Source organism: Podarcis melisellensis (genome assembly GCF_964234715.1).
Source record: "Podarcis melisellensis genome assembly, chromosome: 13".
NCBI classification, from domain to species: domain Eukaryota; kingdom Metazoa; phylum Chordata; class Lepidosauria; order Squamata; family Lacertidae; genus Podarcis; species Podarcis melisellensis.
Genome location: NC_138545.1, coordinates 34,943,311 through 34,966,890, shown reverse-complemented (window position 1 = coordinate 34,966,890; position 23,580 = coordinate 34,943,311). Strand labels below are relative to the sequence as shown.

Here is a 23,580-nt window from a genome sequence, read left to right as displayed (position 1 = left end):
CAGAGCGTTTACTTCTGGGTTCGGGAGCTGAATCGTTCGGAAACGGAACCATTCAGTAGCCGAGGTTTGACTGTATTTCTGAACAAATATGCTCTACGGTGCACCAGCTCTGGCAGCTTTGAGGCAGTTGGAAATATTTTTGAACATAAATTAAGGGGCATCACAAAACAATTGAGAGTGGAGGAGAAAAGGTTGTGTCTCATGATGACTAATCATACTGCAAGAAGCTGTTCCATAGGGACGCCTTACATAAATCCCACCCAGTAATTGTAATATCCAGGTAAGTGCTGTTTTGGGGGAAGGAATCCATCTTTGTAGGGGCACAAGCGGTTGGGCTTTGAATGCTCAGGAAAGGTGTTGGGACTGCAGTCTTTAGGCTGCAAGGAAGAAATAAGCCAGAGTTAGAGAACCCAGGAGGTCTCTTTCATAAATGTTGGTAGGACTGTATGCAGCCAAACTGTGCACACAGAGAGAGATGTGCGCAACTTGGAGGCTAAATAATACACAGTCACTGCAAATTCCCATCATCACAGTTGCACCTTTTTGGAGGCCACCATGCAGATATTATTTTTATTTATTTCATTTCCCCCCCCCCAAAAAAAAATGAAACTCAAAGTGACTTTTTTAAAAGTTGCACAAAGTTGCCTGTTCACAAGCCACAAATATTTTCTTGAGGTCCGATAAACCTCAATGCATTAAATCCCTCCCTCCCTCCCTCCCCCTGTTTGGCCTGTGATGTGAACTATTTAACACGGAAATCAAGCCCCATCTCTTCCATGGAGTCGCCATGAGGCCTTGGATAAATCACCACCTCCCAGCCTCCCTTTTCCCATCTGTAAAATGGGCAGACGTAGCAGCCTCCATTGCTGGGCAGCAGTGGGAGTGACTGATTTTTACAGCAAATTATTCAACGTTTTCTCTAAACAATAAGTACCAGTAACAGCTGCAATGTGGGGTGGCTGGTGGGGAGAAGGGCTTTGATTTTATCCCCCTACATAGGAAGTTGAGGGTGTTTCTGAGGCCCTAACTAACTCCTTGTCAATTGAGTCATCTCTTTATTTTCTTTCCCCTGCCACTTCAGTCAGATATGACAACCGACTCTGATTCCCTGCTCCCTTTCAAGATCTCTAAATCAGGGGGTGGGGAAGTGTTCATAACTTAGGTTTTGTTTTTTCCTGGACGTGTTATTTCTGACCTTAGGGTCGTTCTACTTGAGCAACAAAAATTCACAAGGACGGTTGGAAAAGAACACCTACAGAGCTGGAGCACATTCCCCAGTTTGACTGCATTTTTCGGGCTCAGGATAAAGATTTAGGGTGTTTGTCCTATTTGGGAAAATCTGCTACTATATTTCTGTGTTGTGGCCATGTGTTTACAAAGGGCATTCCTCCCTTTGCAAGAGTCCAGTTGAAAGGTCAAGAACAAAGGTAGGCCCAAGATATTGGACATGAATACATGAATATACATGAATGAGCGGAAAGGCTGTGGAAGGAGGATATTAGATTCACTGCTTGTTACAATCTCAGAGACAATGTAATGAGGATGCTATACAAGGTGGTACCTAAGCCCAGCCAAATTGGCAAAAATGTATAAAAACAGTTCAGAGGTTTGTTGGAGGTGTAAAAATAGGGTAGGTACATTTATGCACATGTGGCGGGGATTGTAAGAGAATAAGAGAAATTTGGGACACCATATATAAAGAACTTAAAAAGATATTCAAATTCTCATTCATCCAAAAACTTGAGGCCTTCCTATTAAGAATAATGTCCATGGAAATTAAGAAAAATCATAGACCTCTATTCATGTACACAACCATAGCAGCTAGGATTTTGATAGCAAAGAATTGGAAAAGTGATAACATCCCCACAAAAACTGACTGGCAAGCAAAAATGATAGAATATTTACCACTCGCAAAGATGACAGGGAGATTAAGAGGAAAGTAGATACAGAAATTTAATTAAGAGTGGATAATGTTTAAAGAATATCTTTAAAACTATTGTGATGACGGTAACTCCTTGCAGATCTAGAATGAATCTTGAAACATAAAGACAGTGTACAATAGAAGATTATTGATAAGAAATGGAGAAACGAAAAAGCAATAATGAACTGTCTACAGGAAAACAAAACAGTACAATGAGAAGAATAAGAAGTTAGTGTCTAAGGTGTGTTTAAGTTGTAATTGATGGAATGAGTATTGTTTGTATTGTATGTACTGTCTAAGTTTTATCTAAAGTATTGTTAATTGATGAACAGTGGTACCTCGGGTTACAGATGCTTCAGGTTACAGATGCTTCAGGTTACAGACTCCTCTAACCCAGAAATAATACCTTGGGTTAAGAACTTTGCTTCAGGATGAGAACAGAAATCGTGCGGCGGCAGCGGGAGGCCCCGTTAGCTAAAGTATTACCTCAGGTTAAGAACAGTTTCAGGTTAAGAACGGACCTCCAGAACAAATTAAGTTCTTAACCTGAGGTACCACTGTGTAATAAAGGTTATTTTGAAAATTTATAAAAAGAAAAGAAAAGTCAAGAACAACAGGGGTCTTGAAGCAAACTGAGCAGCAAGCAGACAGGTCAGGCTTTCTTCACTATGTTGAGATGCATTTATTTAAATGACGGTAATACTAGAGGCACTGTATCAGAGAATCATAGGATTGGAAGGGACCCAAGGATCATCTAGTCCACCCCCTTCAATGCAGGAATATGCAGCTGTGCCATGCGAGGATCGAACCTGCAACCTTGGCGTTATCAGCACCATGCTCCAAATATCCATCTGTGCATAGCTGGTGAAGTGTAGAGGTTGGAGCAGGGGTCAGCAACCTTGTTCAGCAGGGGGCTGGTCCACCGTCCCTCAGACCATGTGGTGGGCCGGACTATATTGGGAGGGGGGAATGAACGAATTCCTTTGCCCCACAAATAACCCAGAGATGCATTTTAAATAAAAGGACACATTCTACTCATGGGGGACGTGGGTGGCGCTGTGGGTTAAAGCCTAGGACTTGCCGATCAGAAGGTCGGAGGTTCGAATCCCTGCGACCGAGTGAGCTCCCGTTGCTCGGTCCCTGCTCCTGCCAACCTAGCAGTTCGAAAGCACGTCAAAGTGCAAGTAGATAAATAGGTACCACTCCGGCAGAAAGGTAAACGGTGTTTCCATGCGCTGCTCTGGTTCGCCAGAAGCGGCTTAGTCATGCTGGCCACATGACCTGGAAGCTGTACGCCGGCTCCCACGGCCAATAAAGCGAGATGAGCGCCGCAACCCCAGAGTTGGCTACGAGTGGACCTAATGGTCAGGGGTCCCTTTACCTTTACCTATACTCATGAAAAAACACACTGATTCCCGGACCATCCACAGGTCAGATTGAGAAGGCAATTGGGCCAGATCCGGCCCCTGGACCTTAGGTTGCCTACCCCTCGGTTAAAGAGTTGGACAAGGACCTGGTAGACCAGGGTTCAAATCCCCACTCGACCACACAGCTCACTTTGTGGGTGGGTGACCTTGGGCCTGTTGCTGTCCCTCAGCCTGATCTACCTCACAGGGTTGTTTTGAGGATCAAATTAGTAGGGGGTAATGATGATGAGGAGGATATGTTGCCCATCTGACTGGGCAGCTTCCAACAAAATATTAAAACACACACAAAAAGGGGGATAGCTATGCATGCTGCCTTGAGCTCACTTGAGGAAAGATGCGGTATTAATGAAATAAAATGAAAATGCGGATTTCATGCAAATCTGTGTCCTTGCGTGCTCAGGAGAATACTTAAGTTATACTTCTGTGGCTTTTAGCACTCTGGCTAATGAGTCACACTTCTCTTTCTCTGCCTCCGCTGGGTCTCATCCTACTAATCACTTCGTCTCCCTTGCACCGCAGGCCCTGTGAATTATACATCCAGCACCCTCTCATCCCTGTGCTTCAGATGAAGGGAAGCTTTTGCCCATGACAGCTCTGGCCACAATACATCAATTAGCCTCGGAGGTGCCATAAATTAAACTAGAGGTGTCAGGGGGCGCCAGGAGCTGTGTCTGTTGCGGCCTCGGTGTTGTCAAACAAAGCTTGTCCTCCGTGGTCCAAAACTGAGGGAAGATGGAGCACAGCCTAGCAAGCAGATAGGCAGACTCACCTTGCATATCGGGGACACTGTCGTACAGTGGATAGAGTTTTTAAACTGCTTTTCCTTTTTAAAAAGGCGGTGCATAAATTGCTGATACCACATAACTGGTCCTGAAAGACCTACATTGGCTCCCAGTATGTTTCTGAGCACAATTCAAAGTGTTGCTGCTGACCTTTAAAGCCCTAAACGGCCTCAGCCCGGTATACCTGAAGGAGCATCTCCACTCCCATCATTCTGCCCAGACACTGATGTCCAGCTCCGAGGGCCTTCTGGCAAGAAGTGAGGTTACAGGGAACCAGGCAGAAGGCCTTCTTGGTGGTGGCACCCGCCCTGTGGAACGCCCTCCCATCAGATGTCAAGGAAATAAACAACTGACTTTCCAAAGACATCTGAAGGCAGCCCTGTATCAGGAAGCTTTTAATATTTGATGTTTTATTATGTTTTTATATGTTTTGCAAGCCCCACAGAGTGGCTGGGGAAACCCAGCCGGATGGGTGGGGTATAAATAATAAATTATTAATATTATTACTAATTATTATTATCAGAAGTTAGTCCCGTTGATTTCAGTGGAATTTATTTCAGAATACAGATGTTTATGATTTGCACCTTTTAGTTCAAGGCTGAGGAGCCTTCTGCTCAGGGATCAAATTTCATAGAAAGCAACAACAACAATTTATTGTTTATTCCCCAGCCACTCTGGGCAGCTCCCAACAGAATTAACGATAATAAAAAAAGCAATAAAACATCAGACATTGAGAACTTCCCTAAACAGATGTCTTCTGAAAGTCAGATAGTTGTTTATTTCCTTGACATCGGACAGGAGGGCGTCCCATAGGGCGGGCACCACTACCGAGAAGGCCCTCTGCCTGGTTCCCTGTAGCCTCATTTCTCACAGTGAGGGAACTGTCCGGGCTGAATGACGGGGGTGGAGACGCTCCTTCAGGTACACTGGGCTGAGGCCATTTAGGGCTTTAAAGGTCAGACCAACACTTTGAATTGTGCTCGGAAACTTCCTCGGAGCCAATGTAGGTCTTTCAGGACTGGTGTTACATGATCTTGACAGCTGCTCCCAGTCAGAAGAAGAAGAAGAGAAGGAGGAGGAGTTTGGATTTAATATCCCGCTTTATCACTACCCTAAGGAGTCTCAAAGCGGCTAACATTCTCCTTTCCCTTCCTCCTCCACAACAAACACTCTGTGAGATGAGTGAGGCTGAGAGACTTCAAAGAAATGTGACTAGCCCAAGGTCACCCAGCAGCTGCACGTGGAGGAGTGGAGACGCGAACCCAGTTCACCAGATTACAAGACTACCGCTCTTAAACACCACACCACACTGGCACCAGTCTAGATTTGTGGAGTTGGAAGGGATATCTTGAGGGTTTTCTAGTCCAACCCCCTGCAGTGTAGGAACCTCAACTAAAGCATCCATGACAGATGGCCATCCAGACTCTGTTCACCACCTTCCAAGGAAGGAAAGACCACCACCTTCGGCTTGGTGTGGGTCCCAAAGCTATTTCCCCAAACCACGCCCACTTGCCCCACACTTGATGTCATATGTGATATCAGCAGTGGAGCAGCCAATCCCTGCAGAAAGCAGCTTTGTCCAGCCCTATGATTGGGGCTAACCAAGCACTGGGCACACAGCTGGCAATGAGAGGGACTTTGACAGGTGGACAGGATGACCCACCTTTCAATCATTCAGCATCACAATGACATTGGGTGATGGGCAGGTGGGCAGGACCATGCACCAGTCAAAGTTGGCCCGCACCGATAAGATCGGATAACAGTCTTGCCCACTGCACCATAAATACTCTCCGCCCTCCCCCCACAATTTACACACACCCTCTCTGGTGCTGGAGCACACCTCTCATTCAACATTTCTTAAAACACCAACAATAGGGGTGTTCACACATTAGATTCAGCAAGTGTACAATCCCTGTACACCTGTATACCTGGGTTTATCTGCACGCTCGCAAAATTAGTTGCATGTAACGCCCAGCAAATGGGCACCCTGCTTACCTGTGTACACAATAGCTAAGCTGTACAAATAAACAAGTGTACCCTCTTTCACACAAACACTGGTACATGGGCAGAGGCAGCTTGTGCCCATGTTCAGCAAAATAATAATAACAACAAAAACAACAACAATAGTAATAACTTATTCATATCCCGCGCTCCCCAGCCAAAGCTGGGCTCAGAGTGGCTAACAACAAGTAAAAATAGCACAGTGTACATAAAATCACACAGTCAATTAATTAAAATCCATTCTAAAATCAATTCAGAATCAAATTAATGGCAACCATTGGGCTAGAGTTCTATGAAGATTACAGAAGGAGAGAGGGAGTCAGACTGTGCCTTGGCCAAAGGCCTGGTGGAACAACTCCATCTTGCAGGCCCTGCGGAAAGATGTCAAGTCTCGCAGGGCCCTAGTCTCTTGTGGCAGAGCGTTCCACCAGATCGGGGCCATGGCTGAAAAAGCCCTGGCTCTGGTCAAGGCCAGCCTAACCTCCCTGAAGCCCGGGATCTCCAAGATGTTTTTATTTAAAGACCGTAATATCCTCCGTGGGACATACCAGGAGAGGTGGTCCTGTAGGTACGAGGGTCCTAGGCCGTATAGGGCTTTTAAGGTTAAAACCAGCACCTTAAACCTGATCCTGTACTCCACTGGGAGCCAGTGCAGCTGGGAATGTGATCCTGCAGCGAGGACCCCATAAGGAGTCTCGCCACAGCATTCTGCACCCACTGGAGTTTTTGGGTCAGTCTCAAGGGCAGCCCCACATAGAGTGAGTTACAATAATCAAGCCTGGAGGTGACTGTCGCGTGGATCACAGTGGCTAGGTCAGGGCGAGAGAGGTAAGGAGCCAACTGCTTAGTTTGGCAGAGATGAAAAAATGCCGCCTTTGTTATGGCTGCAACCTGCGCCTCCATAGAAAGGGAGGTGTCGAAGATTACACCCAAACTCTTAACGGACGACACTATTATTATTATTAATAATAATAACATCCATGCTCCTCCTCCTCCTCTTCTTCTTCTCCTCTCCATGCCTGCTCCATGGAACCTGGTCTGAAGTACTTCCCCACCCCCCAAATCCTTGTTCCTTTCTTAGAAAAAGTAGGGTCATTTGAGTTGCCTCGCCTTTAATTTGGTGAACGTTGCAAACAGGACCTGTGCCTTGAAGCAGGCTCAGACTATTTCAGTCAGTTAGAGCGTGGTGCTGATAACGCCAAGGTTGCAGGTTCGATTCCCGGATGGGACAGCTGCATATTCCTGCCTTGCAGGCGGTTGATTACCCTCAGGTCTACAATTTTGTGATTCTATGATTTCTATTTCTCCTCCTCATCTGCTCTCCAGGGTCTCACTCCAGGGTCTTTCCCATGAGCTGCTAGATGACCCTTTTCCACTGGAGATTCCTAGGCTGGGACTCAGCCTTGGGACTGTCTATGGGAAACTGCATGTGGCCTGCCATTGGACTGTGGCCCCTCCCATAGAGTCAGGGACATCCCTAGCTGCCAAATTAGTGTGGGAGAGAGGTTGTTATTAGTGTGCAATTCCTTTCTCCTTCCCCCTCCTCCCACGTCCCCTGCTAAGTTGTCACAGGGCACCTCCAGACTGCTATGATGCAAACCCACCATGCACGCAGGGGTATTTAGGTTTGCATGGAGTGGACAAAAGCCGTCTGCCTCCCTAGCACAACGAACCCATTTTTTAAAAAAGAAAAATGGGCTTTTTGTGGAAGCCAGAAGGCTCTGGGGGTGGGGTGGGACAAAAGATGCAGAGGAAGGTTTACTCTGCAAGCAGATCAGGATGGGTGCTCAGTAAGACCAGACATAGACTAACCTCCACGAGGGAGGGAGGAGAAAGTCCATGCAGCACACCTTTAAAGTTGATCCATCAAATCTGCAGTTTTTGAAACAATACGAGAATGGGGGCAGCGCCATCCTTCAAAATCCGCACACATCTGAATTTTGCAGTGCAGTTCTGCAACCAGTCTTTCCCAAAATGCATATATGACGTAGAAGTGTGCATAAGGATGGAGACGTAGTGAAAACGACATACAAAAAAATTTGCGTTTATTAGGAGAAATTGCACGCAAAAATGTGTATATTCGTCAAACCTGCTTTTAAAAAATGTGTTTATTAGGAGAGATTCACAATAAAACGCTGCTGTTTTTTCATCAGGATTTCTTTAATAATAATAATAAATAGTCACAAATCACTGCAAAATGCAGAGGAGCGAATTTAGGAGATTGGAAAAGTAAGAAACTGAGAAAGAAGAAATGGTGAGGTCTTGCCATCCCTAATCTCTGCATAAGCCTTGTGCAAACACCCCAGTATAGATTCTCAGTGAAACAGGGTAGTCTTGAGGACCTCTCCAGACCTCTTCTTTACTTTTTCATGAACAGCCTTGGGGGAGGGAGCATTCTGTGTAGCTCAAAAGTTTGCCCATCATTTTGGGGGGTGGGTAAATCCTAAACTAAACACATGATCCAATAACAGCCATCCTTTCATTTTCCCTCTGTTTTTCCCTTCTTCTTCTTCTTCTTCTTCTTCTTCTTCTTCTTCTTCTTCTTCTTCTTCTTCTTCTTCTTCCTCCTCCTCCTCCTCCTCCTCCTCCTCCTCCTCCTCCTCCTCCTCCTCCTTCTTCGGCACAAATCATCCCTAGCCCCCTGTGGCATGAGGGCGGATCTGGAAACTAGGCATGTTAGGCTTCACCGACACCCCTTCCTCCGCCTCCTAAATTAAGCAAAGCTTACTTGCGAACAAACATGTTGTGCAACTTCCTTTCTTGTTTAATTGCATTTATTTTAAGTGCTGGGATCGTTCTCCCTGGCTTTTGCAGCCTTTTGAGCTGCAGAAGGTGTGTCTCTAAACGCACACAGTGAACTTCCCCCTGCCTATTCCTACTTCCAGGGAAACGGGACGGCATCTCGGAGACCCAGCACTGAAAGAAACGGATTGTACTCAGCTGTCCACAGCCAGAGACTGCCTGGGGGAAAGACGGGGAGAAGCTGTGTAGACGATGCTTAACTCGTTGTTTTTTTCAAACATCCCAGAGATTCCAGGGTTTAAGCAAAACAGGAAACTCGCACACTCTCTGCTTTGTAACTGTCATGCCTGGGACCTCACCCATAATACCTTCAGAGCGCCACCTCTCTCTCCTCCCTCAGTTCCCTCCTCCAGGGATAATAAATCCAGACTCCTTTCCCATAATGCCCAGGCACCAAATCTGTACCCCCAGGCTAAAAAGTGTGTGTTGACTGCATTTCTGCATCTATGGTCCTTCCTAGACAAGCCTGCCAAGGTTGCAGGTTCAGGTACGGGGCGGCTGCATATTGGTCCCTTCCAAGTCTACAATTCTCTGCTTCTACTCCTGCCTCTTCCATGCCTCCCTGCCCTCTGATCTCCTTCCACAGGTCTGTAAGCTCTTTGGGGCAGAAATCTACTGTTCAGTGACTGTGCATTGACATCTCAACAGTGTCTTATTCCTTCCTTCCAACCTTCTAATCATGTCCCTCGGAAGATCTTCCTGTTTAGGCCAGGATGAGATGAAGTCAGGCATAGGCAAACTCGGCCCTCCAGATGTTTTGGGACTACAACTCCCATCATCCCTGACCACTGGTCCTGTTAGCTAGGGATGATGGGAGTTGTAGTCCCAAAACATCTGGAGGGCGAGTTTGCCTATGCTTGGATTAAGTAGTGGCATGTATAAAGCTCCAGTTTCTTTTCACATGCTGAGAGGCACTCTGGGGTGTATTATCTCCTCAACTGCATCATTCTTAAAGTCTCGTTCATTTTGCTAATTTCACCTGCTTTGGCATAATTTCTACCATTTGTGTTTTGTGCAAAAATGGCAACTGCTGGTGTTTTGATTTACTTTGCTGATATTCCTTGCTGGCGTTTCAGTTTAGTTTGGGGATTCCAATCGTCTGTATATATGTTTGTGTTTTATACTCAAACTGGTCACATGGATTTTTATTCCAGGGTAAAAGAAGTGGGGGAGCACTGATTAAAAATGTGTTGCAGAGCTGGTTCCTGTTTCAAGTTAAGCCAGTGGGCGCAGTGTCAAGAAAAATGCTATACTAGGGTGCCCCCATGGACCCTGTTTCAGCCTCTGCCGTGGCGCCGAACCTCCTAATTTATGTCTTACAGTCCTGCCATCTGCCTCTCCCAGTCAGCCACCAACCTTAAACGTCCATCACCCCCAAAGCTCAACATGCCAACCCCACGCCCCCTAAGATATTAGCCTTTTACTGCACTAGCCGTCCACTGTCTCCTTTTCTGCTAAGGGCTAATGCAATTCGACCCTAGACAGTATTATTATTAACTGTTTCCTGTCCAGAAATGAGCAAGGCAATAAAGCAACGATTTGCCTCTGAGCGTATGCAGGGCTCCTTCTTCCCTGAAGAACCTTATCTCCACCTTGCATGCTCAAAGAGTTATGGGCACGGATTTGAGGTTTGTGGAAAACACGGACCTTGAGATCCAAAAGCCACGACTGTTCAGCCTCCCTCCGCCCCATTTTGCAAGCTAAACACTACAGTGATACCTCGGGTTACATACACTTCAGGTTACACACTCCGCTAACCCAGAAATAGTGCTTCAGGTTAAGAACTTTGCTTCAGGATAAGAACAGAAATTGGGCTCCGGCGGCGCGGCGGCAGCAGGAGGCCCCATTAGCTAAAGTGGTGCTTCAGGTTAAGAACCGTTTCAGGTTAAGAACGGACCTCCGGAACGAATTAAGTACTTAACCCGAGGTACCACTGTATACGATTTGAGAGGGTTGGAGCTCAGGGGTAGAACTTCAGCTCTGCATGCAGAAGATTGGATCCCTGGCATCTCCAGATATGGGTGGGAATGTCCCCTGTCAGAAACCCTGGGGAGCTGCTGCCAGCCAGTGTCGACAGTACTAAGCTAGACGGGCCAATGGGTCTGACTGGGGATAAGGCAGGCAGCTTTCTAAGTCCCTATTGCAACCAAACCCTCTCAACCAGCGAGCCTCTCCCTCCGTCTGGCTACGCATCCTAAATCTCCCCTCTGCAAAATTATATTAATTTTAAAAACCGCCCCTCTTCCTTCTGTGATCTCTCTCCCTCCTCTCTCTCACGCCAGCTCGTTGTCATTTGGCACATCCACACTAACCGAAGGGCTGCAGGCAGAAATGACCACTCGAAGCTTAAAAGCCGATGCGTTTTCTAATCAATGTATGTGATTTGGCTTAGAGGGGACCTCGGTAACTTAGCTTCCTTGCCTACAGGCTAACACTGGTGCGACATGGGAGATCCGGGAATAGGATCACTCTTCCTATAGTTGGGTTTTTTGTTTTTTTAAAAGTAATAACAGGGAAGGTGGTGGATGGGCTTGGGAGTGGAAGTTGTCATTTTCCCCGCGGAGTAAAGAATAGCAGGTCTCCTGCAATTCCCACCGTGTTTAGCCTCGTGGGGCAAACAGCAGCTGGAGGGTGAGTGAGAGAATCATAGTACAGTGGTACCTCGGGTTACATACGCTTCAGGTTACATACGCTTCAGGTTACAGACTCCACTAACCCAGAAATAGTACCTCGGGTTAAGAACTTTGCTTCAGGATGAGAACAGAAATCGTGCGGCGGCAGCGGGAGGCCCCATTAGCTAAAGTGGAGCTTCAGGTTAAGAACAGTTTCAGTTTAAGAACGGACCTCCGGAACGAATTAAGTACTTAACCCGAGGTACCACTGTATTTTAGAGATGGGTTGGGGACCTCAGAGGTCATCGAGCCCAACCCAATGTAGGGATCGTGCTTAGCAGACAGTCAGACACCCAGCCTGTGCAGAACTACACCCCAAACTGAAGGAGAGCGATTCAGGGAAACAGGACGGCGGTGGTCCCAATGTAAAATCAACCTCAGGGCTACGGTTATTATTAATGTGTTACGAGAGGCGAATATCCTTGCGCAAGGCTTTATCTCTCAGCCTTCCCTACCTGATAAGGTTGTTGCGAGACTGAAATGACCCTGGCAGCTCTTTGGAGGGAGGGTGGGTAAGGATTTGTTATCCCCCTTGCAGTTTTGGTCCAGGGCACCTTTGTGCTTCCGGACAAAGGATGCCCATCTTTGATCGCACACAATCATCACCATCACCGAGGTTTGAGGTTACAGAAGGGTCTCCAGAGGCAGGAAAAGCGCAGCGAGATGCTTACATTTGTCGCTATGATTTCTTGGAAGCACTTTCGAGCACGCAGACGTACTTCCTCGGTTTATCACCCCAACTGGAATCTAGTCAGAGCTCCTTAGACGTCTCATAAAAGGCGGAACCGTGCCGGCTCAATCTCTCTCTCTCTCTCTCTCTCTCTCTCTCTCTCTCTCTCTCTCTCTTCCCTCAGCACATCCTCGGCGCCGCTCTTTTTCGTTTCCCTGCCGCGCCCCCTGCGCGCACAAAACCATTCCACACGTTCCGCAGAGAATATAAAACAAGATTTATCATTCCGGACACTACATAGATCGCATCCTCGCCGCCCCCGCCCCCCTTTTGAAACGTCAAAATAGGACTTTTAAAATCCTCTTCTTCTGCCCCCACCCCCCACTCCCGCGACTCTCATTGTCGCCCCAAATGTTCTCCTCCAGCAGGCAAATCTCTGCTTGGGGGGTTTCCAACAAACCGACGTGGGGTGTGGTTAGGGTGGGGTCCGGGAGCCGGGCGCTGCCCTGCCCTGCGTATCCACCCGGATCCTTTGCACGCGTCTACGCAGAGAAAGCAACTCTCCCTGACTTCACAGCGCGATCCTCGCCGCGCCTCCTCTGGAACTCCGTGGGCGCCAGACACCCGGGATCGCAGCATTACTCGCGAGGAAGTGGGCAGAGGACAGCAGCCCGCCATCGGTTTGGGCGCGCGCAAAAGTTCCTTCCCAGCTGATTAGCAACCCCCCACCAACCCTCCCTAGGGACCGAACCGATGGGGAGGGGGCGCCTCCCAGCAGGTCCACCCCCCCCAAAAAAGATAAACTTAAACCTCAGTGGCTAGGGGTGCCAACTTTAATTAAACACGGGGGTTGTAAATAATTGATCACATGACAGTGCACACACACTATTTGAATGGCAGTATCCATCAACCGTGGGGGGGGGGGCGAAGGAACCTTGGTCCTAAGGAGTTGGCTCCTATGCCGGAGACAGAGCTCCCTGGTGTCCAGCGGACCCGAAGGAGAACCGCTACCACCCGCCCCATCCCATCTCTGCACCCCAGACTGGACACACACACACAGACACACAGTGGCGTAGCGTGGGGGGGGGGTGCAGGGGGGGCCGGCCGCACTGGGCGCAACATCTGGGGGTTAGGGTTAGGGGGCGCAAATTACTTGCCTTGCCCCGGGTGCTGACAACCCACGCTATGCCACTGCACGCGCGCGCACACACACACACACACAGCACCCATGGGTGGCAGATCCGATCGACGCCCCCGTCTCAACCCTCGCCACGATCCGTGCGCACTGTCACTTGCGATCTTCTCCCCATCCCTGCCCTCTAAAGATGGGAGTGAGTCGCCGAGCCTCTTCCACACCCCACCCCCCCCCCACCCCTGGGTTGATCCACAGGGCGAACCCACTCACCCCGGAAAGAAGAAGCAGCGATCCCAGCAGGAGCGCCAGCCTCGTCGCCTTCTTCTTCTCCATGACCGTCAGAGCTGGAGGAAAGCAGAGCGCAGCGGGGGCCAGGCGGGAGGCTTATTCCACATCCCCTTCCCGGTACTCCTCGGGCGGATGGCGCGCGCGCGTCTCAGGTCGAGAGAGGGAGCGCGATGCAGATACCGCGGCGGCGGCGGCCCCTGTAGGAAGCGAGCGACTGAGCTGCAGCCCGGGCAGCACCTGCTTTCTGTAACTGGGAAGCTCCGCCCCGCTTCCCCCTCATTACTATTAAAACGAGCGGCGCGCTCAGCCCACTGGCTGGGTGGCTTTGGGGGGGAAAGGCGCACGCACAACGGTGGCACCAGGGCGCCGCCCGCTTTCAGGCTCCCAGCAAGAGCTGAACTGACAGGGGAGAACATGAATCGGTTTCATTGCATTCCTGATTCCATTCCTTCATTTTATAGAGCTGGCTTTGATTTCTTCCGAAGGTGGAGAGAGATTCGCATCGGGCACGCCCTGGCAGCTTCCCCAAAGTTCCTTTGGAAGAGTAGAAGTCAGAGGGTTGCATTGGCAGCCACCTGGTACAGTGGAGAAGGGGGACTTGGGGGGTGAATGTGCCCCACCCCCGCTACTGCAATACGTTCTACCTTTGAAGGTGATTCGAAAACTACAACTAATCCAGAATGCAGCTGCCAAACTGGTGACTTGGAGCAGCCGCCAAGACCATATAACACAGGTCCTGAAAGACCTACATTGGCTCCCAGTACGTTTCCAAGCACAATTCAAAGTGTTGGTGCTGACCTTTAAAGCCCTAAGTATACGTGAAGGAGCGTCTCCACCCCCATCGTTCAACCCAGAACCTGATACCCAGCTCTGAGGGCCTTCTGGCGGTTCCCTCTGTGCGAGAAGTGAAGTTACAGGGAACCAGGCAGAGGGCCTTCTCGGTGGTGGCACCCACCCTGTGGAACACCCTCCCATCTGATGTCAAGGAAATAAACAACTATCTGACTTTCCAAAGAAATCTGAAGATGGCCTTGTATCAGGAAGTTTTCAATGTTTGATGTTTTGTTATGTTTTTATATGTGTTGCAAACCCCCACACTTGACCCCCGAGTGGCTGGGGCAACCCTGCCAGATTGGCAGAGTATAAATAATAAAATTATTTAAAATATTATTATTATCTGGCCCTTAGATTCTTCTCAATCAGAAATCACTCCTTAGCAACTTCCCCTCTCCCCAGATCACACCCCTCGCTAGTTCTGCTTCGCACCCTCCTTGACTGTTTTGGGGATGTGTCTTTGAACTCTGCCCCCAACGTCCCCTGCTTTGCTGGATGGAGGATAGAGTGTGGTGCGCATGAGTGTGGATGAAACGGGCTTATTGTGTACAAGAAGAGCCTGCTGGATCTGGTCAGTGGTGTACCTAGTTGAGCTTCCTGTTCTCACAGTGGCCAGCCAAATGCCTGTGGGAACCTGCAAGCAGGACCTGAGCACCAGAGCACTCTCCCCTCCTGTCAGGGACCAGGCTGAGGAGGAATAGTGGGAGCCTCCCCCTCCCCTTCCCTGAATCTTCCCAGGAGCAGGAGGACAGTATAGATTTGGAACAGTGGTTTGCAGAGGGACATAGTTCAGAAGGCAGAAGCTGGGAAATACTGGATGGGGAACAGCTAGGAGAAGACACAGTGGAAGAGAGAGGGCTTACAGATTCACAGTCCTTGGACAGCATTCCTCTAGCACCCTCCGCAAGTCGAGAAGAGCTCAGAAAGTCTCAGAACAGAAAGCGTAGAGGGTACAAGCTCATATTACAAGACGTAGGAGTGACATAGATTAACAGGGACAGAGGGGTGTGACCCTTAATTGGGAGCACCGCCATTCTAGGTAGACGGGTTCTTTTGTCTCTCACTGTAATTATTAAAGAATCTAACTGGTAAGATGTTCCTTTCGTTTGATCTCTTCTTATTTACTGCCATGGGTGGCGCTGTGGTCTAAACCACGGAGCCTAGGGCTTGCTGATCAGAAGGTCGGCGGTTCGAATCCCCGTGATGGGGTGAGCTCCCGTTGCTCAGTCCCTGCTCCTGCCAACCTAGCAGTTCGAAAGCACATCAAGTGCAAGTAGATAAATAGGCACCGCTCCGGCGGGAAGGTAAATGCCATTTCCATTCACTGCTCTGGTTCGCCAGAAGTGGCTTAGTCATGCTGGCCACATGACCCGGAAGCTGTACACCGGCTCCCTCGGCCAATAAAGCGAGATGAGCGCCGCAACCCCAGAGTCGTCCGCGGCTGGACCTAATGGTCAGGGGTCCCTGAACCTTTTCCAGCTCTGCAATATCCTTTTTGAGGTGAGCCCGCCAGAAGTGTACACAGTATTCCAAATGCAGTCACAACATAGATTTGTACAATAGTATCATGAGATCTGCAGTTGTATTTTCAGTTCCTTCCCTAATAATCCCTAGCATGGAATTTGCCCTTTTCACATCAGCCACACACTGGGTTGACATCTTCATTGCACTGCCCACTATGACCTCGAGATCTCATGGTAAGCCATCACAAGTTCACCCCAAGCATATATGTGAAAATAATATTATTATTATTTGTGCTAGCATACGCCACTTCCTACTTGCTTACATTCAATTGCTTTTTCCATGTGACCATCCGTTCACTTAGTTTGGTGAGGATTTTTTAGAGTTCTTCATCATCTCTGTTTGCTTTATCAACCCCAAATCATTTAGTATCACCAGCAAACTTGGCCACCAATCCCCTTTGCATCTATATCGTTTACGGTCTAGTTAAATTGTGCAGGTCCCAATATCAGTTCTTGAGGGACTCATTTTCTACATCTTTCCATTTGGAGAGATGCCTTTTTATTGCTGCTTTCTGCTACTTAATCAACTCTTGATCCATGGTAGGATCTCTCCTCTTCTTCCATGACTGCTAAGCTTATTTACCTTGTCAAAGTCCAAGTATACTATGTCAACTGGATCATCTCTAGCTACATGCTTGTTGACATTCTCAAATAACTACCGTATATACTCGAGTATAAGCCAACCCGAATATAAGCTGAGGCACCTAATTTTAGCACAAAAACTGGGGAAACTTATTGACTCGAGTATAAGCCGGTTCACCACACCAGAAACCTGGTGGTGGCGGCAGCGGTGGAGGAAGAACAAACAGCCTAAAAGCGCAGTGTCTCTCCCAGCCACAGCTCCCGTGCCTGCCCTTGCGAGAGGCGGGTGGCGGCGGATGGACCAGCAGCAAGAAAGGGCTCCCTTTGGGCTGCTTGTCCCTCCACTGCCACCACCCACCTCAATCAAGCCGGGGGGGGGGGGCTTTTTCCACATTAAAAATGTGCTGAAAAAGTTGGCTTATACTCAAGTATATACAGTAATCAGTTTGTGAGACAGGGCCTGCCTTTGCAGAAGCCATGCTGCCTGGCTCTGCTTGGTTATTTTAACAATACTGTAATGGTTATAGGGGTTGCTCATGCGTAAGTTGCCGCCACTCCTGGCTAGGTTGCCTGGTTAAACCTTTTCTGTCTGGACAGCCCTTCACTTCGTGGCTGTTTCAGTCACTAGCAGAATCCGTCAGTGGGCATTTCTTGAACCTCTTCCAGCAAAGAAGTTCTTTCACGCCAAGTCTCCGCCTACTCTCCCTGCGCGGAAGTCTTCTGCGCAGGGAGGGTGTGGGCAGCGGAGGACCCGTGCTCTCCCCGCTGGTCTCCGGCGAGGAGTCCTGGAGCCCCCTCGCCGATTCCCCCATCTGCCCCCCTTTATCCCTGGTGTTACGCTGATTTCCTTCCCCAGCCGCTGAGCTGCCTCTCTCCCTGCTGGGCCCTTCTCCAGCATCGCTTGGGAGCCTTGCCTCCGCCTCTGGCTCCGATTGAAGTTCCCTGACAAATACTTTCCCCCAGTTCTCCTGGGAGAGAGGTTGGTTTCCAGGGTTGCCCCTGGATCCTTTTTTTAAAATTGGTGTTGCATTGGCAACTTTCCATGCCCTCTTGGGTGATGCCCATTAGATCCAATCAATGTCTGTTTTTTATTATTTTTCTGTTAGACCTAGAACTTCATCTCTTCTCACCAGATCCTGCCTCAAATCCTCAGGCTCGCCTCCTGCAAAAGTTAGTTCAGGCCCTGGGATCTGCCCTATATTGTCCCCTGCCCGCTTCTGCCTCTGGCCCCACCCACCACGAAAGGTTGCTCAGAAGCCAATATGAAAAGTTCCTCAACCCTGTTTTAAAGAAAAAGAAGAACGGGAGGGAAGGCAGGGTGAGAAACTGACCAGGTGAGCATTGCACTCGCCAAGCAGGCAACAAATGGAAGCGTGACCTCGGAGGTCATTCTGCCTGCGCTCACATGAGCTATTGTTCTCTGTTTCAATCATGCCCTAGTCCTGGAGCATCTCATAACGGAGCCAGCCCTCCCAGGAGATGGCATGAAGGGGCCGCTTCAGATTTTACTGGGCATTGTAGGGAGTGATATAAATAGAAAGGAATGTAAGCTCTTTTTATATGCAACAACGGCAGCAAGAATATTATTGGCCCAAAAAATGGAAGCAAGAAGAATTACCGACGAAAGAAGAATGGAGGACGAAACTAATGGACTATGCAGAACTGGATAAACTAACAGGAAGGAATCAAAATCGGCGGGACCAGAGATTCACAGAAGACTGGAGTAATTTTACAGATTATTTGAAAAGTATTTGTCAAGATCAGACAACGTTTGTAGGTTTGCAAGAAGTTTTGTGAGGAGTATTATTGGAATTATTGCAAAAATGGATAAGGGGTAGGATGATTAGTTAATAAATTTAAAGGTAATATAAATTTTAAAAATGTGTAAGAAGTGGTTAAAACGGTGGATCATCAGAGGTGCTGATGGAAGTCCAAAAAGATTGTATAGGTGATAAAGTTTTGTGGTACATATTATAATTTATATGTTAAAATCAATAAAAAGTATTATTAAAAAGTGGCCACTTCAGGTGGCAAATTTGGGGTTCCATTAAACCTTTTGCAACTGAAGACGGACAATCAGATCATCAAAGGCTCCAAGGTGTCAGGCGTCAGAGGATCCAACCCCCTACGGTAGGTTGCCACGAAACAATAGGACAAGGAAAGTTCTCACCACCAATGTTGTTTATTCAATATTCACAGAGAGAGGCTTAGTAATGCAGCTTCTTGGAGTAATGGTGCTGCTCTGAGTGAAACCCCACCCCCTCCGTCTCTCCTATAATACGTCATCCCTACGGTGGCTGAGCTGTGCCTTCTGCCTCTGAGCTTTCTGCTCTCCTACTTTCAATGTCCACCAGGTTCGGGGTGTCTGAAATGCTTTCTAAAGACACTGAGTCTGTCAGCTGTCTCTCCCCTGGTTGTCTTCTTCTTCTTCCTCCTCCTCCTCCTCCTCCTCCTCCTCTCTTATCATTTCCCAGCTTTCCCCCTCATCTGCCTCTGAACTATGATCTCCCTCAAACCCCTGTTGTAATTCTGAATGATCTCCTTCTTCTCCAGAAGGGTCAGGTTGGGGAAGTGGTCTCCAACATTCCTCCTCTACCCAGTCCTTGACACAGAGTTTCACAGACTTGGCTCTCCAGCAGTTTTTGGACTACAGTTCCCATCATCCCTGACCACTGGTCCTGCTAGCTGGGGATGATGGGATTTGTAGTCCCCCCAAAAAAACAACCACCACCCAGCTGCTGACCCAAGTTTGGGAAACCCTGAATTGTAAGCCATAAGGCACCGTTTCTCCTGCCCAAGCTCTGCGCAGTTCCTTTTCATCTCAAATGGCACTTTAAACCCGCTTCAACGAGACGCTTTGTGCCCCACCCCAGTCAATTAGTGGAAGGGGAATGTCATTTCAGATTTCTGCCTCCAGCATGTTCCACAACATGCAGGAAAGATGCTATAAACGCTGGTGAAATATATCTAAGAAACGTGCAGGAAAACAGAGGGGTGTTTATGTTGTTGTTGTTTTGCATTTGATCAGAAAACATTGAACTGCAACCTCACCGTGCTCACAAGCGGTGCTCCTTTATTTAAGCGATGTGCCCTGAACATAAATGCAAAATAAGGGGTCTCCTTCTGCAGTATGTTGCCTGAAGCAACCGCTTCATGGTGGTTCATGGCAAGATCAGCCCTGGTTGTTGGTTTTTTCTCAATCTCAGACAACTCCTTTCTGAGTCCATTGTAAGATCAATAATAACAGAAACAAGGATCTAATTGTCTGACTCGACAAAAATCGCCCCTCTTCTGTGCGCAGGCTCGAACTGGATCTTGTCTGTTCTGCCTTGTCTCTTTCATTCATGAAAGGCCCGGCCTTCTGAGCTCCAATCACTCAGCCTTGAATGGCTAAATTACCCACTTGTTTAAAGACAGACATTTCAGACCGCCGTAACCCTTCCATCTCTCTCAACAAAGCATTTCTGGGGAGGAGGGATCCTGGGTGTAGTAGCAGCAGCAGCACATTGGAGCATGACTCGGCTTGAACAACCTCTCCGGTTGCTCATCAGAGCATTTTATGGCTTTTCTTGTGGCTTTAATAATGAATGCCAGTTTGAACGCTAACTCAGAAGGCGCTCTGCTTTCTTGGAAAACACTCCCTCAAAACTGGGCTTCGGCAGAGAGGAAATGAGAGAGCCGTTTTTAAAAATTGATAGGCTCTACAACATCCACCGAAAATGGCTTCTTCAGGGATGCACCTCTCACAGTTTGAATAATGTTGTAGAGACTGGAGTTCCAACCTAAGCTGTATCGTCGGGAATTTCAGCTCTACATTTACTTGTGGGGTCGCCTTAGCCCAGATGCATCCTATTTTGTTTTTGTTTTTTTTAAAAAAGATTTGTAACCCATGGAAACAATGGAGAAAAACGTTCTCCCCACAAAATTTCAATACAAAAATATTTAAAATCATTTAAAGATATTCCACAGGTCTGATACTTAACCTTTTTTATGAAATACTTCAGTAGCCAGTTTAGAAGTGATGTACAGTGGCACTTCAGGTTAAGTACTTAATTCGTTCCGGAGGTCTGTACTTAACCTGAAACTGTTCTTAACCTGAAGCACCACTTTAGCTAATGGGGCCTCCTGCTGCCGATGCGCCGCCGGAGCCCGATTTCTGTTCTTATCCTGAAGCAAAGTTCTTAACCTGAAGCACTATTTCTGGGTTAGCGAAGTGTGTAACCTGAAGCGTATGTAACCTGAGGTACCACTGTACTTCTAATTATGTTATATTATGTAATTATGTTAACTATTGAGCAATTTGTGGAACGCTCGACCTGGTGGAATGCTCTGTCGCAAGAGACCAGGACCCTGCAGGGTTTGACATCTTTCCGCAGGGCCTGCAAGATGGAGCTGTTCTGCCAGGCCTTTGGTCCGGGTACATGCTGACCCCCCTTTTTTTTTTACAAGATCTTGCATGTAAGGGGCCCCTCTAGCCGTTCTCACCGGCTCATATGAGACCAGCACAAATAGCTGGGCCTGGTGAGCACTTAATGTCGCCAACCTCATAGTTATAATTATAATTCGTGGGGGTCTAATACAAGGTGCCAGGAAATAATTAAATAAATTGATTTAAACTGCAAAATAAATTACCGGTAATCGATTTAAACTGCAAAAAGGCGTGAAAAAGTCGGGGGGGGGGAGGCAAAAATGACCAGCTGCCCATCACTATGTCCCTCTGCAATACACCATCTGCACCTCCATCAATATAGCACCATCAGCAGCGAGTGGATCTGACCCACGGCTAAGCACTTGGGAGTACCGATCTACCTCAGATGCACAGCCAGGAACTTGGAGGTTACACGCAGGGCCGGATTTAGGTTTGATGAGGCCCTAGGCTGCTGAAGGTAATGGGGCCATTTATATGATAGCCGGAATTAAGATTGCCAGAAGAAATACCAGCAACCTCAGATATGCAGATGGCACAACCTTGATGGCAGAAAGTGAGGAGGAATTAAAGAACCTTTTAATGAGGGTGAAAGAGGAGAGCACAAAATATGGTTTGAAGCTCAACATCAAAAAAACGAAGATCATGGCCACTGGTCCCATCACCTCCTGGCAAATAGAAGGGGAAGAAATGGAGCCAGCGAGAGATTTTACTTTCTTGAACTCCATGATCACTGCAGATGGTGACAGCAGCCATGAAATTAAAAGATGCCTGCTTCTTGGGAGAAAAGCAATGACAAACCTAGACAGCATCTTAATAAGCAGAGACATCACCTTGCCAACAAAGGTCCGTATAGTTAAAGCTATGGTTTTCCCAGTAGTGATGTATGGAAGTGAGAGCTGGACCATAAAGAAGGCTGATCGTTGAAGAATTGATGCTTTTGAATTATGGTGCTGGAGGAGACTCTTGAGAGTCCCATGGACTGCAAGAAGATCAAATCTATGCATTCTTAAGGAAATCAGCCCTGAGTGCTCACTGGAAGGACAGATCCTGAAGCTGAGGCTCCAAGACTTTGGTCACCTCATGAGAAGAGAAGACTCCCTGGAAAAGACCCTGATGTTGGGAAAGATGGAGGGCACAAGGAGAAGGGGACGACAGAGGACGAGATGGTTGGATGGTGTTCTCGAAGCTACCAGCATGAGTTTGACTAAACTGCGGAAGGCAGTGGAAGACAGGAGTGCCTGGCGTGCTCTGGTCCATGGGGTCACGAAGAGTTGGACACGACTAAACAACAACAGCATATGTCCGGCTGCGCTTTGTCCACAACAAATTGTTACTGTTTTTTGTGTGTGTTGAATGTATGAAATCAATCAGTGGGCTTAAGACTCATACCCTTAGTCTATGCTGCCTGATCATCAGTCTACAAGCACTCTTTAATATTAGATAACAGGCACAACAGCTTGGCCTACATTCAACTGTGCTGCACTGCGGTCTGCAGCTGCATGCTACATGTTGCCGTGCAACCAGTCCATGCAGAATGTAGGCACCCTATATATAGAAAGGAGCAAACCAGTGATATTTTAGGGAGCTGGCTAGCAGGCGGGGCCCATGACTTACATCATAGGAGCTTGCACAACACTGTTGCTGTATGTAGGTTTCACTTTATTTGTTTTTTTATCTTATATTTTGAAAATGTACATCCAGGTTTTTCTTCCCTTTAATTTTTTTGGGGGCCCCCAAGAGAGTGGGGCCCTAAGCTATAGCTTGTTAACTTATACGTAAATCCGGCCCTGGGTTATAGCCTACCCCTCTACCCCCCGTCATTGCTTCCACATCTGTTTCCTGCAATGAGGAAGACTGAGAGCCACCATTGGCATACCCTACTGTATGCATTTTTGTACACATTGCATTGGCTGGAGAACTGTGCTGAGAAATTCAGAAAAGTGTGGTTGTGTTTCGGTTCGCATGTCGTTTAGGAAAGTGCAGATTAGGGAGGTGTGTCTTTAAATGCAAACTAAATCAAGTTTTCCTCCAGTCCAAATCACACTCTTTTATTCGTAAATCACACTGCTTATTCTGCCTGCTCATTCAATACCTGCTTGCTTGTCTGCTGTTCTATCACCGCCCTGCAGTTTGTGTGGCCACCTGTTGGCAGCCATGTGGAATGCAGCTTGATGGCATCCTTACGTTATTATTATATACTACCATTTATTTATTTATTTCGAAACATTGTGCCATTTAATATCACAATAAAAGCAGCTAAATGGATTACAGAAATCTTCCCACAGTTTACATATACAACTAGCCTTCTTGAGTATGCATACTTTAATGCTATGAATACTGTAAAAAAAGAAAAAAGTAAAATGACAAGGAAGAAGTAAAATTAGAAATATAGAGTCTAAAAACAGACCAAAACAGCATCAAACCAAATAAAACCAGCAACAGGAGATAACAGTGATGCAAATGATTTAAAAAGCACTATAAGGCACCTGGTTAAAATCTAATTCAATTGCATAA

The 23,580-nt window shown here is 47.6% G+C and overlaps 1 protein-coding gene across 1 annotated transcript in view; it reads right to left on the bottom strand.

Moving 5' to 3' along the window:
* The window catches only part of NGFR (nerve growth factor receptor), a 62,780-nt gene extending 48,864 nt beyond the window's left edge, over window positions 1-13,916 (bottom strand). Inside the window, exon 1 of the mRNA XM_081884544.1 lies at window positions 13,681-13,916. Within this exon, the coding sequence (XP_081740670.1) occupies window positions 13,681-13,743 (63 nt within the window). The 5' untranslated portion in view covers window positions 13,744-13,916. The remainder of the gene's footprint in view (window positions 1-13,680) is intronic.
* Window positions 13,917-23,580: the final 9,664 nt, after the last annotated feature.